The 14,452-nt window shown below is 41.8% G+C and overlaps 1 protein-coding gene across 3 annotated transcripts in view; it reads left to right on the top strand.

The window, feature by feature from the left end:
- The first annotated feature begins 246 nt into the window (after window positions 1-246).
- Window positions 247-14,452, top strand: part of EFNA5 (ephrin A5) — a 275,446-nt gene continuing 261,240 nt past the window's right edge. Inside the window, exon 1 of one of the 3 annotated variants that reach the window (XM_058537974.1) lies at window positions 247-2,171. In XM_058537974.1, coding sequence (XP_058393957.1) covers window positions 2,047-2,171 — 125 coding nt within the window. In that variant the 5' untranslated portion in view covers window positions 247-2,046. Of the gene's footprint in view, window positions 2,172-2,370; window positions 2,891-14,452 lie in introns of those variants that run through there. The other 2 variants (XM_058537892.1, XM_058538048.1) reach the window with 2 other exon arrangements.

The following is a 14,452-nucleotide window of genomic DNA, read 5'->3' as shown; positions in this document are numbered from 1 at the left end:
TTAGGAAAACGTCTCTTTCTCGTGGAGCAAACCAATCCGCTTGGAGTAAAGGCAGAGGAAAAAACCTCGATCTGTAAGCAAACAGCAGGCCTTTCCCTGACTGGCTGCTCCAGCCACCCCCCACCCTTTCCAAGTAAACTGCGTGAAAAAAAAAAAAGGCAGCTCACATGACCCGGACCGCGGCGGCAGCAGCGCTGGCTGGGCGCGGGCTGGCGGCGCCTCCCCCTGCTCGGCCCGGAGCTCACGCCCGCGCTCGCGCCGCCCGCCTGCCCCGCGCCCTGCGCTCCCCACCCGGGCGGCCCCACCCCCCGCGCCGCCCACGTCCACGTCCACGCGCGCGGCCGCGCGCTCCGGTGCGGCTGCTGTTGCTGGGTCGCCGCCGCTGTCGGCTTTACACGCAGGTCATTAAGGAGGGGGCGTGCCCGAGGAGATTTTTCCCATAAAGCATTTTTTCTCTTTTTTTTTTTTCTATTTTGCAAAACTGACTTTTACCCCTTTCCACTTCTCGCCAGTCGTTTCAATCCCTCCCGGGCTGCTCGTGCTGCTGCTGCACTCAAGTTTATTTTCCCGCCTGGTAGGGATTTTAGGATTCGGTTGGTGCTTTTCGCTTCTTGTTGCTGCTGTGGCAAAGGAGGAAAAGAGGAGCAGCTGCGGGAGAATCGAGAAGGTTTTCTGATGTAGTCATCGGGGAGGTGCCACTCGCTCGTGCGCTTTCTCTTTTCCCATTTCAAACTGATTGATGCATCTGTACAAGTTGCCGGGCTTGGGGCCGGACCCGTCGGAGTCGCAGGGACACTTCTGAGGGCTCACTTGGGGCTCTTGGCACCGCGTCTGGGGGCTCATTCTCGCTCCCGGAAGGCGATCAGAGACTGACATCAGCCCATCCAGGAGTTGGAGGGATTCATTTGAAAGTGATTGTTTCCCTTCCCGCTCTCCAGCCGAACACTTGGGTTGGCGTCGTCCTGCAGGTTTGGGTATCCCAGCTCCGCCTGGCTGGCTGGTTCGTAACCTCTGCTCTTCATTCACCCCGGTGCACCCACACCCGGCCAAGAAAAGCACGCGCGAGAAATCCCCGAGGCTCCGCCAGCGCCCGGGGTGGCGTCTCCCGCCGCCGCCGCCGCAGTCCAACTCCGCCGGGGGACCTGCCGGAAGAAGCGAAGAGCCAAACTTTTCTTTGAGGTTTGCGAGGCAAGACCGCTCCTCGCCAGCTTAGCTGTGGCTTAACCAGTTCCAGGACGCCGGCGGGGCTGGGTTTGTGGCTCCGGATCCCCACCCTTCTCGGCGCACCGCCCCAAACCCACACCACCTACGACTCCTCCGAGATTTCCAGGGGTCTCGGGTTAAGGCACAGAGGAGGCGGGGGAAGGGGGTTCTCAGACTCCCGGGGCCATAGGCGCGAAGACCCCCCCCATCCACACGGAGCCTTCCTCCTGCAGTTTCCCACCGGCCGCCAAAGTAACTTGGAGCGGAGCGGAGCGCAGTGCGAGGGCCCTGGGCGGCGGCGGAGCCGTGCGCAGCCCGCGGCGCCGACGCTGAGCCGGGCCGGGCGGGCCGGTGTATGTCTCCCCGCGGCCGCGGCGCGCAACTCCCGGTGACTGTGCAGCGTGCGCCGCCGCCTGCCCCGACCCGCGCTGCCGCCGCCCGGGCCGGCGCACACCTCCTTCTCCCGGGGTGACTGGCCTGCCGCCGCCGCCCGAGACACAGCTTGGCACCCCTTTCCCCGCCCTCGCCGCCGCCGCCACCACACTCACGCACGCTTCTCTCCATCTTGTGATTCCTTTTTTCCTCCTGAGCCCTCCAGTGGGGGTGCGAGTTTGTCTTTATCTCCCCCACTCTACCGCCTTCTTTTCTTCTTGCTCTCCTCCCCCTCCCCAGCTTGCTGTGTGCCTCTCTCTTTTCTCGCTCCTCTTCATTTTTATTTATTCATATTTATTTGGCTCCCGCTCTCTCGCCTCTCTCGCCCCTACCCTCCCTTCTTCCCTCCCTGCGGATCCCTGCTCTCTCCCCGGAGTGGCGCGTCGGGGGCTCCGCCGCTGGCCAGGCGTGATGTTGCACGTGGAGATGTTGACGCTGGTGTTTCTGGTGCTCTGGATGTGTGTGTTCAGCCAGGATCCAGGCTCCAAGGCCGTCGCCGACCGCTACGCCGTCTACTGGAACAGCAGCAACCCCAGGTAAGGCAAGGGGGGGCGGAGAGCCGGGGCTATCCGGGCCTTGGGGCCCTGCGGAAGGAGCAGCGACGGCGGGGACCAGCGCGCACCGGCCGCCGGCGGCGCGCACCTTCCTGCGTCGCCCTGGCGCTGATGGCTGTGGAGGCGCCCGCTGGAAGCGCCGCCGTCGCGCCCCTCTTTGTTAAGCCTCCGCGGAGAGGCCGGGCGCCCCTAGGAGTCCCCAGGGCTGCCCAGACCCGCTGCCTCTGCGGAGTGCGGGGAGACTCGGAAAAGGCGGGAGCCGGGGATTTCTCCGCTTCCCCGCCCGGGCGGGCTGTCCAGCATCCCAATCCGGGCGCAGGGCTTGGGCAAGGGGAACCCCGGGTGCGCGCTGTTAGCAGCTCCCGCCTGGAGCGTGGATGCGCAGGGACAGCGGGGAGAACCCGCCAAACATCCTCAAAGTTTTCTTTTTCTCTCCCTTTTTCCCGGTGCGCTCAGAGAGCGCACGGGCTAGCGTAAGTGAGAAGGACTGGGAAGCGGAAGCTTTAGGTTTTTATTTTCCTCTTTAACTGCGAGGAAATCATCCGGCCCCTGCGTCAGTCTGGGCCCGGTGCGCTTGGCAGTAGAGAGGATTCTCCCACCTCCTCCACCCCTCGGTGGGCTCAAGGTGCCAGAAAGTTTGATCTAACGCCGGGTTACGTCATGTGTGCGGAGCGAGCAGCTGGAGTTGGCCGAGCCGCGAGGTGGGAGCCCTTGGTCCGCGGCCTGGCGGTGTGCAGCCAGAGCAGTACGCGCGGTTACCTGGAACTGTTGTGCGGGCATCCCCGAAGCCCGCCGGGGACGCGAGGGGCTAGAGGTGGGCGCCCGGGGCCGCCCTAGCGCGCCTGCTGGACCCTGACCTCCCGCAGACGTCCCTTGCTCGCGGACCCTGGAAGTAGGGTGGGGGTGAGGGTTGTCCAGAGTGCCGGGCCGACCTTTCCCGATTCGGAGCGGCTCCGCGCCTTTCTTTCTTCTGGGCTTGTGGGCAGCAGTCGGCCCCGCTGGGCCCATATTGCTCTGCCTCTCTGGGACCGAGGCCAGCTTCCAGCTGTGGACTGATCTCGGTACCCACCTAGGAGGGAAATGGCATCGATTATACCTAAATCCTAGATTTTTCCCTGGGTTGGAGTGGAAGTTGGGGGCAGAGAGGCGGGAGGCCGAGGGGAGAGTTTTGTGGTTCCTCGGCGCCCAGCGCGCTTGGGGAGAGAGGACCCACGGGCGCATCTAATTCTTCCTACCTCCGCATAGCCCTCTCCTCCAGCTCCTCGCCAGCCCTCGTTATGCAGGCATGGGAGGTATTCCCCGATTGAAGTAATGTCAGCTCAGATGAAGATGGACAGATTTCCCCACAAGCGGTCCACCGGTTGCCGAACGGAGAGAGAGTCCCCCCTGCCTGCTAACCCTGGAAAGATAGTCACACCCAGGTAGCCCAAGTCTTAATCGCACCGCCTGACAGAAGTGGAGACATCCCTGAAAGTTTGGTTACAAAAAAGTCTCACGGAGGTGGGTGGTGGGATGGGAAGCTATTTCTTCTTTGACATGCCACTTACTACTATTAGGAAAAGAGAAAGAGAAGCCATCCTGCCAGAGGAGATGCCTTTTATTAAAGCTGACAAGACAAATAGAGCAAGCTTTCCAGTTGTGATGGTGTTAAAAGCAAGTCTCATTATGTTGGTTGGTTTTATTCCCCTTTGGGCTTTATTAGACAGCATATTGAAACAAGAATTTATATTTCTGACCGTTAGCACCTTATTAAATAAAACTGAAATTGGTTAGTTGAATTTGGGACATTTTGCTTTTGGTTGTCTTTGCTTTCCTGCTCCAAGCTTCAGTGTGTCTTTTTCTCATGTATTTATTTTTTTGGATACTTGGGTGTTCCAGACATCCTGGGTTAAAACAGAAAGAATCACCAACACCCGGGGCTACCCCTTCTTAACCTGTCAGGCTAGTCTGAGTTAGCTTGAGGACATTTTATCTTAGGTTATCTCTGTTTTATGCTTTTGATACTGTTGTTGGGTTTGAGATTAGCACATTGATTTTTGTCACAGGTCATGTTTTTTAATAGATCTGCCCTGCCTGCAGAAAACTCTTCTGCTCAGGATGCCGTGATGGCTTTGAACCTGCACAAAGTTAGTCTGTAGAATTTTAAAACACCAAGAGTATTCTCAAGTCGCTATTCTAATTTGAAGTTTGTGGAAATACCTCTCTATTTGATCATTATCAGTTTGATAATGTTCAAAAGAAAGAATGATGTATCTCCCCCTCCAAGAGATTTAGCTCCAACTTTGCTATTCTTAGGAGTTTCTGGATGCATTTATCTTTGTATGTTATCACAGTAAAACTTACTTTAAAAATAATATAGTTTTAAAAGTAGGTGCTGGTAGGCAGATTTATCTCTGATACGTTGAATAAGATGGTGCTTTTTTGATGCATTAAGAAAAGTCAGCTTGGATGTAATTTAAAAGGAGCCAAATGCAATGAGTAATTTAGAAATAAACACTAACAATTCATCACAAAAGATGGTGAAGAAATATTTTAGAAAATTTGCATGGGTTTACTAAATTTTACAAATTCAGTGTTTTACATTTCCTTTTCATATATGTTGTTATGTTTTAAAGTAAGTTAGCTATGCCTTTTGGTTTTACAAAAATTCTATCTTAAGATTTTGCTATTCTAATAATATAACCAGGAGACTTCAATCTTTTGAGAACAAGTGGAAACTTTAATTGCAACTTAAATAGATTTTTTTATTTTTCTCTTAGAAGAAAAGTTCAGCGGACACATTAAGCTGGTAATGGGTACTGTGGCAAAATGAAGTAAATATATTTTAGCTTATACTAATGGACTTCAATTTGAAATTATTTTTAGATAAAATTAGAATTAAATATTACATCTTGATCACAGGGTTTAATTATCTTATTGTGTAACTTGTATAGTCATAGGAGTATATCAGCTGAATTGGGTGTCATTACTGGCAGGTTGATACCATAAGCATCCATATATCTAGGTTCACTGAGGAAAAAATATTAAACGTATTTGCTGTCAGATGGTGTTACTGTTGGAATCGATGTTCCCGGGTATTCACTTTGGGGAAGTGGATGTTTAATTTTCAAATGCTGATAACTTTTTAGTTACCATTGTTTATTGGGTGGTGGGCCAGACTGATTTTATGTGTTGAATTGTCACAAATCTCTGAAATAGCAATTGAGATCAGTCTGAATAGATATATCTGACAACATTTGCCTAAATGAATCTTCTATATTAAAAAATTTGGAAAGTTGTATGAGTTTCACCTAAATAGTGAGAGCAATAGAATGATCCTTTTACTCTATGCTGAATTCTGAACCAGCGTGTTACTAAGTAACTTTGAGTAATGAAAATCTAAATCAAGGAGAATATAACTATTTGTCCTTAATTTCTTTAAGAATGTAAAAAGCTTTTAAGTAACTTTTAAAAAGACTTTCAGTAATAAAACTTTATTTACATTTTCCCTTAGTAGCTACACTTAAAAAGATAGAGATGAGTCAATATTAAGAACATGCCTCTTAATCTGAAGCGTGCTATATAAACAGTTTGGTGCTTCCAGTGAGAATATTCTCTTAAACACTGTGTGTATATTGGAAAGTTCTTGGATTCTTTTGACCAGTTGCCAAAATGGTGCTAGGATAATTAAACATCTCTCCTACTGGTTGGCATTAATGAAGGAATAGTAAACTAATGCAGTGGCAAATATAACCAGTACACTTGGAGAATCCTGATTCTCCTCACTTGGTGCTTTGCTTCCGTTAAGGTTTGAGTATCACCAATTTAAAAGGTGATACTCCTAAGGGGAAAAATATCTATAATTCATCTGGGATTTACTAAATTTTAACCTAATCATGTTTTCTTTGGACTTTTTCAATTCTTGTAGGGACTTGTAAATTAAACAGTTCACGTTAGAGTAGCAGGTAATTGACACCATTTAGTTTTGTTAACGTGTAATCTTGGAGTTGTGAAAGTGCTGTGAATTCTAGGTCAGTGCTCCCAAATTGTTCTGGCAGTATAGGTTATATGGATGTGGCTAAGTAGCGAGAATAGTAACATTTTTTTTCCTAATCATAATCCCTTGGGTATTTTTCCTCTTTCAAAATTCACTTGTTTCATTTTTAAAAATCTGAGCCATCCGTGTATACCAGTATACCAGCATTGTGCCTTTTCCGCTGACAAATAAATGAAATCAATTTGGTTTAAATCTAAGAATTTGTTTTGAGGAAAGATGGAAGCTTGATCTGGGTTTTGAGTGATTTTTATCACCAGATTTTAAAGAATTAAATTTATTTTTGAAATTTTAAATGTTTTAAATAATGTTTCATATGTTAGGAACATAAAAGTTCTTCAAGTAAAAGGCGTTACTTAGAATCTTTTAACGTGAGTAACTGAGCCTCAATGTAATGTATCACTTTGATAGATGTGATGGGGTAATTTTATTATTTTGATATTTATATCAGAATTTATGTAAACATCTGAATAAAAATAAAATAGTATGATGGAGATTTATATCCCATGTTTTTATCCATATCCACTTATAGGAGACCTGAAGTGAATCCTCCTCCTCTCCCTTTTTTTATCTAGAAATTTGTAGAAGAAAAGTACGCTTCTTGTTTTTAGCCATTTTTTCATAGAAGTTTGAAAAACAGTTAGCTACTGAGATGTTATGTTCCATCTATTTTATGCATTTTATTATATATTCATAATAAGCCAGCAGAAATAGTCAACTGTCTTTTTTTTAGGTGACTGGAACATCAGTGCTATTTGAGGAACACTTGGCTGTATAGTCTAATTTGGCATTTCCACTGTGAGACCAAGGTCAATAAACTCCTTGTGATTAAAAGAATCAGAGAGAGCCTTCAGTAGTTCGTTACTCCCCATTAGTTGATTTTAGTGGTATTAACTAAACCGTTGGCTCGCTGAACGAATACCTCGTTGCCATGTGTGTTCTGGCTGATAATCAATAGCTTTAAAGGCTTTCACCTTTGAAGGCTGAGGATCAGGTTTGGAAGGAGCACCTAGTTATTTGGGGGCAAATTAACCTTGTGAGTTTCTTGCCATTTAATCTTGCAAGATGCCTTCTGAACAGGCATTTCATTGCACTCTGCCCACTGGCCTGATTTCCTGTTGGATAGGGACAGATAAAGATGAGCGTTTCCTTTTCTCCCCTGTTGCTCTGAACCAAGCAAGCTACTAGCTTCATGCTGGGCCAAAAAAATGAATGAATACAATTAGTCCTTCAGGAGTCCTGGCCTTTGCAAGCTTGGGAGAAGTATATGCCAAAAGAATGTACCTTTGAGAGAGAGAAAACATTAAAATATAAAATGAATAAAACATAAAATGTTAAGAACAGAATTTTATGTGTGAGTAGCATTTGGTTTATTGCTTAGTGTTCCCCCCCAATATAAAACATTTGCTTAACAGTTCTTTAAAAGATGCCACTCGATCCTCTTTTTCTATTTATTTTGAATAACTTCCAGTAGCAATGAGGATTTAAAAAGCTATATTTTATTTTAAGTAATCAACCACTCTATGGTGACTGATTACATATCATCAATTTTCTTTTCAAAAACAATATACAAACCATTAAAATAGCAGCCCTGATTGGAATGTCCATGCTGAAAAGGAAGCCTGTGTGTCCCTAAGTACAGTGAGGAAGGCCCTGGCCACTTACACAGGACACTCAGTCAGGATCAGTCTCCGAACTGAGAAAAAATTGCCTTTTGATCATTTGTGACGGATAACACCTTCATGTTCAGGTATAAAAACCTCAAAGAGGGGTATAAGAAATGAGGTATTAATATTCACTTTTAGTAATTTGTCTTACGATGGTGGTCTTAGACAGCTAAACATCAATAAATTACTGTCTCTTTTAAGGGCCTGATTTATATTATTAGATTTATATTTCAGTCTGCTTCTCAACCTATATCCTGAGCTGTTTTGTCGAAAAGTTTCTTGTGATTAATTTGAGCTTCCAGTGTTTCTGAGTGGGATATTACTCACTACCAGGAGATCTCTTTCGTCTCAAATTTGTCTGCATTTATGTTTTCAAATTAAGTCAGTCGTAAACAGGCAGCACAATGACACAGAACCACTTAGTTTAAAATTAAAAAGTAATAATGCAAGTTTTTCTGTACTATAATTATTATGCATAATTTTGAGTATAAATGAAAAAAGTTCCTTATATCTTACTATTCTTGATAATCAGTAATCCTTATTGTACTCTGAAGGATTTATTGTAAACTACTGAAATCTGTGCACTGTTTTCCAATCTAAAACGTATATGGATGTAAACTCTTGATTTTGAGGCTTTTGAATATAGTTTTCAAACAATGAACCATAGATTTCAGGAAAAACATTATTTTAAAATAGCGAAAACTCCTCCTTAAGTTAGCTAGTTGCCGAGAGACAGTAGGGTACCACAGTGATGGTTAGCTCAGCTTTCATTCAGGTAGAATTCTATCATTTTCAATAAGGAAAAATAAACCTTTGTCATCTTTAGAAACATCCTTCATACAATTGACAGCTGACAGGTTGAAGAAAATGTTACTGTCAGGTCTTATTTTCCACTCAAGTGAGAAATAAAAATAGTTTTGAGTGATTTAAAAAAACCTATTTGAAAATTATTTCAAAATGGAGGGAAATATTTTTAATTTTTTTAATATGTGTCATAGAATTAATCTGCCATTTGCTTCAGGGAAGGTCAGCAAGGTGCAGTTCAAGGAGAGATTGTCTAACAGTTAAGTTTCTCGAGTGTTTACTTTAAAAAGCCAAATACAGTTGATTTATTTGGAACAGGATATCACTGAGCATTTTATGATGGGCCTCTTTAAGAGATATAAGATATAGATATTATTACTTATCAAGTGACCCGATTTCCAAGACTGATGATCATGATTCTGGTATGAAGTATAAGTGGGAATTTTGGTCCTGTGATATCTCCATGTATATGCATTGGACAATCATGTTATTAGCACACAAAGATTAGACCTTTTTAAAAAATTGCTTTGCTATTAATGATTAATGCTAAATAATGATTTAATGCTATTTAAATAATGGCACAGTATAATTCATAGGTTTCCATATGAAAGTGTATGAGTACATCCTTGGAGATTAGGAAAACATATGACTAAGTTCTTGTTTCTCGATTTAGAGAAGCTAGGGTTTTGGCTTTCGGTTAAATCAGCGTTTTTTTGTTTTTTTTTTTTTCTCCCCTAGAAGCAGCCATCTTGTTTTAAGACCGATTTTATTTCTTACATGAAAATGGTCCGGAAATGAATATGGACGATAGAAAAAGACTAAACCACTATATAATCATTTTGGCAGAGCTCTACATTTAAAGCTCTATCTTAATAATTTGTGAGCTCACTAAAATGCTATCTTCTTGTATCTAGTTGAAAAAAGGATATTTTAACTTAGTAATATTTTAAACCCAGGTATATTATATTTTCATGTTAAATATTGGGCTGTACCATGTTTACATATGTATTTTTCTCTTGAAGCTTATAATTTACTGTTAATTCAGAGTAATGTATTAATAGCCCCTATTGTCACCCCCCAAATCCTAATTTCCTTTTTCTGACTAAGAGAAGGTACTAAGTAGTCGTTTTTATTTGTTGGTTCACATTTTTTTTTCAAATTGCTCAGCGGTACCAGGAATCTTTCCCTAGTAAGAGGCACTGATAAAAGTGTGGGTACCTCTAAAAACAAAGCGTTTGGGGTGCTTTAAGGAGGATCATATGAAGTCAGATCCTTTTTGTCCCTGAAATATAGGCTCTCACTATCTCGTTACTAAACTGTTCTTGTGGATTCTTGTAGAAAATTATTTTGGAAGTAAATTCTTATTTATTATTAAAAATTATGACAGTATATCAACTGAGTCTGCTATATTTTGTACCATGTTTTGTATTTCTGGGTACATTTGGAAGAACATGTGGCCTAGTAAACTTTACCAAAAATTTATACTGCACTTCTTCCTACTGCATCTGTTGGATGATGTCTGGGAACATTATTCCCATGTACTGCAGTAAAAACAGAACTTCCTTGAGATTAATTTGAAAGTAACCTGACTCAGTCTGATTAAACTGGCATAGATTGAATACGACTTACGTCACAGATTGCTTCAGTTCATTAGAAGTAAGATTTTTGGTGGTTGCAGATGCAATATAAAGGGTGATAAATAAAATACATGTTTTAAGAATGAATATACATCTCAGGGACTCCTTATTAAAGTCCAGGTCTGAGTTGACAGTTTTGTACTGAAAGCTTTCCTCTGATATCCATCATCTGTTTTTCTTTGACTGGCTGATGGAGAAGACTAAAATAACTGAGTGTTCAAAGTGACCTTTTTGTTTTAAATGAACTAACAAATATTTTTTTTTCTTATTGCTTCTAAGCTGTCAGAGTGTCCATTCTAAGTTTTATTAGTGACTTACATAGGTATATGCGGAAACTATAGTTAACAATTAGCGCTTGCCTCTTACTATGAAAATACATATTATAAAAGTAAATGAAAGTATTTTCTCATATTAAAAATGCAGTTTTGTGGTTTGAATAAAATCAAGTCATGGCTTATTTTGGTTGGATAATTATAGTGCAAATTGTTATCTAGATTTTGATGGTGGTGGACATGATACTTGATGTCTCATGTTCCATAGACGCCGGTGGGATATACGACTTTGTCCCATTTACCGAACTTGAACGATGTATGGGGGACTTAACCCTTTGCTTAAGTTTTTTTATAGTATTTAATTTTACAGAGACACATGGGAATGGGAAAAATAATTCTAAATGTGGGGAAATGATCCTTTGTGTTTAACAATTAGGTTAAACAAAGTGGGAGCAAATGAGCCTAGATCCCCTTCTATTGTTTCAGGGCAAGAAAATATAGACAGATGTCGGAATGTGGAAGCTGTGACCTCTGACCCACACAGCATGGCCACTGCCGTGGCACACAAGTGTCCTGAGCCACCATCGTAGCAGGATGCTTTTTTGAAGTGACTGATACTTTGAGATGGAGAACCTGAAACTGATTCTGTAGCTATTTGCAGCTCTCCAAAGTATCAGTCTTTTTAGCTTAAATTTTAAGTTCCTCACCTTACCTTTTATGAAAAATGTTTCTTTGTTTGGCTGAGAGCTTTTGTGACTTCTGGATGGGTTCTGTATCCCTGTAGTCACTATCAGACTTTGCCTCCCAATAAATTTGTTCATCTGGTTGGGATAGTGGAGGAGGCTCAGAGGTATGGTTCTGCTGCACCAAAGTGTTTGTCTGCTTTCTATAGCTATATGTGTATATATATATTTAAAGATGGATTAAAGCAGTGGTTTTGGTAAAGGCCTTTTCTTTTAGTCTCTGCTCTGCAATCTCGCCAATAACCCCTGGGTTCAGACAGACCATTAATGTTTTAGATACTGTGGCATTCCGTGTTTTCTTCGTATATTTGTTTACTGTTACTGCTTCAATAAACTTTTATGCCTATTTCGGTAGTTTTCTGGCGGGGGCTCCATTTATTAAAATTTAGTGACCCAGCACTAAGAGGGGTACAGTTCAAATAGTGGTGCTTCTGACAGGGTTTTGTGTCAAACTAGAGAAAATAATGGGGAAATGAAAGCTGCCAAAATGTGTCTCCCAATTACTAATGAATCAGGCGAGAAAGGACTTCAGTGACAGATCTGGTGTCTGCCATGACAGCAACTCGGGGGATGCTTTATTTTAAATACTGTATAAAGCAAATTAAAGTAAGCCTCAGGGAATGTAGCACCCAGATATTTGATATCACAAGTGCTAATTTTTTTTAAGTCTGTGAAAAGCAAAGCAGAAAACAAAATTTGAAACTGAATCTTTGTACTACTCTTTGCTGATAATATCAAAACATGAAGCTCTTCTAAAGGGTATTTCCCTTATTAATAAGCAATGCCTTTATTCTTATTAATATTTTAGTACAGATATGATAGTATTCTTGGTTTTAGTATTGATGTAGAATTGTATACTTACTTTATTGTTGACAGAGACTGGGGGGAAAATTTAAAAAAATTTTCCATCATATGCCTGTCATCAATATTTTGAGCATCACTGTAATTGAAGAACAACCTACCCCCACCCCCCCGACAAATATATGTTTTTGCTGTCCCAGAGGTTCCAGTCTCTTCTGGCAATGTTCCCACTATGGTTGCTGGACCCATAATTAAATGCCTGTTATTAGTGTATTTTTTCCATAGCATTTACAACATAAAAAGAAAAGGGTCTTGTATGGAACTATAGCTGTCAGGGGAACAATGAAAACTAATTACACACTCTGCTATCACCATTGTCAGCTATACTTTTGGGAACACAACAACATGACAGTATGTATGTATGTATGTGTGGGGGGGTGCATGTATGTATATGGGATATTCCATATGAATATATACATATGGGGTGAGATCTATCTGATAGTTTAAACTCTGGGTTCTCTGAAGAAAAAAAAATGTATAAAGGACAATCTAATTCAGTTGATTAAAAAGAAACAAAGTAGTTTTTTTATTGGGAAGGGGGTCCCTGCTTTATAACATGGACTGAGAGAACCAGCAGTATTTATGATTCTGAATATCTCATTATTTTGAGTATTATTTTGGGATGGTCTTGTTATCGATACATCTATCCTATTAATATATCTGATTACTTCTTATAATTATCACTGCTACAAATTGTTATTTCTTTACTTAGCTCTAGAGTTTTGTGTTAATATCTGGTTATTTGAGGACTAATCATTTAGTTTGTTTATTATGTAGATCTATCACTATCTTTCTCTTTTGATGGCTTTAGCCATTTTAGTCTCTGGGCCTGTCTACCAGTGGGTGGATTTGAGGAAGAAAATAAAATTAAAAATGACATTTCTGAAATGTATAGCAGCTTTGGTATGAGATTTGGTAAGAAAAGACTTTGAGGCTATTGAATAACATGAGGTTTTGAAATCAATTTTGGGTTTCAATCATCCATGCCATCCCTGTTCTCTGGTACCCCATAGAATCAGGACTTGGCCCTACATAATGTTTTCCATTACAATTTTGATTCTTTGGGTGAATTCTCTTTCTATATTGAAAACCAAAGCCAAATGGATGAATTCAGGAATTATATGTTGATTTAAACATATTTCTCCAAAGTTTTCACATTAAAGCAATATTATAGCTAATATCTAACAGTAATAACTTATTCCTGTATTGAATATCTAAACATTATAATTGATGAAACGTTTATGGAGTGATACGTGCAAACACTGGGAAGCATACAGCGGACTCAGAGATGAATAAGAGCGTCTGTTCCCTTAAGAAACTTGCAGTTTTGTGCAGATGTAAGAATTTTATACACGTAATCATAGCACAAAGTGGAAAATACTATAAGAGATCTTCACATATGGATTTATTCAGTAAATATTTATCGAGTGTCCCCTGTAGGCCAGATATTGTTCTTGGTACTAGGGATATCACAATAAACAGTATAAGCAAGGTCCCTGCCATCGTGAAGCATTCAGTTAGCAATTTCTATATCACTGCTTTTCACACTCTAATATGCACGCAAATATTCTGGGGGTCTTGTTGAAATACAGATTTTAATTCCATAGATGTAGGGCAGGGCCCCAACATTCTGCGTTTCTAACAAGCTCCCAGGTAATATTGATGCAGATGGCCCATGAACCACAGTTCGATCAGCAAAGTTCTAGATAAGTCAGTGGGGAGAGAGATTACTTCTGGCTCCTCATCAAGGATTCTTGCTTGTATTTGCCCTGAACTTTCTATATAGCTCTACAGTTTCTAAAGTGCCTTACTATTTGCATGAGTGAAAGTTATTTGTCGTAAGGCCTAGTAGTCTTCATTTCTAGCTACTTTCCCTCAAATCTTAGGCAAATAAAATAGATTTCTACATTGAGGTTTGTGTATCATTAAAAATACACCACAACAGAAGTAATAGGCCAGGGATTTTGTTGTGAGCCTTGCTCTGTATAGACAAATTTTCCTGAAGTGAAAATATTGCCTTAGTCCAAAAAGTTTAAGGAGGATCCTATCATAAATGTCTAAGGATATTTATTTGCAAACCCTCCCCAGATGTATTTTATGTGGCAATGCCAGAATTACACCTCAGAAACAGATTTTTAACACTTTCCAATTTAAATCCATATGGCTAAATGAACCCCAAATGTTCATTTTACATTCCGTGTGGAAGATAACTAACAGTTTCTGTGCTTCCACTGGCTGGGTTTCTT

The sequence above is a fragment of the Diceros bicornis genome, chromosome 1 (assembly GCF_020826845.1).
Source record: "Diceros bicornis minor isolate mBicDic1 chromosome 1, mDicBic1.mat.cur, whole genome shotgun sequence".
Lineage (NCBI taxonomy): Eukaryota > Metazoa > Chordata > Mammalia > Perissodactyla > Rhinocerotidae > Diceros > Diceros bicornis.
This window is presented reverse-complemented; position numbering and strand designations above follow the sequence as displayed.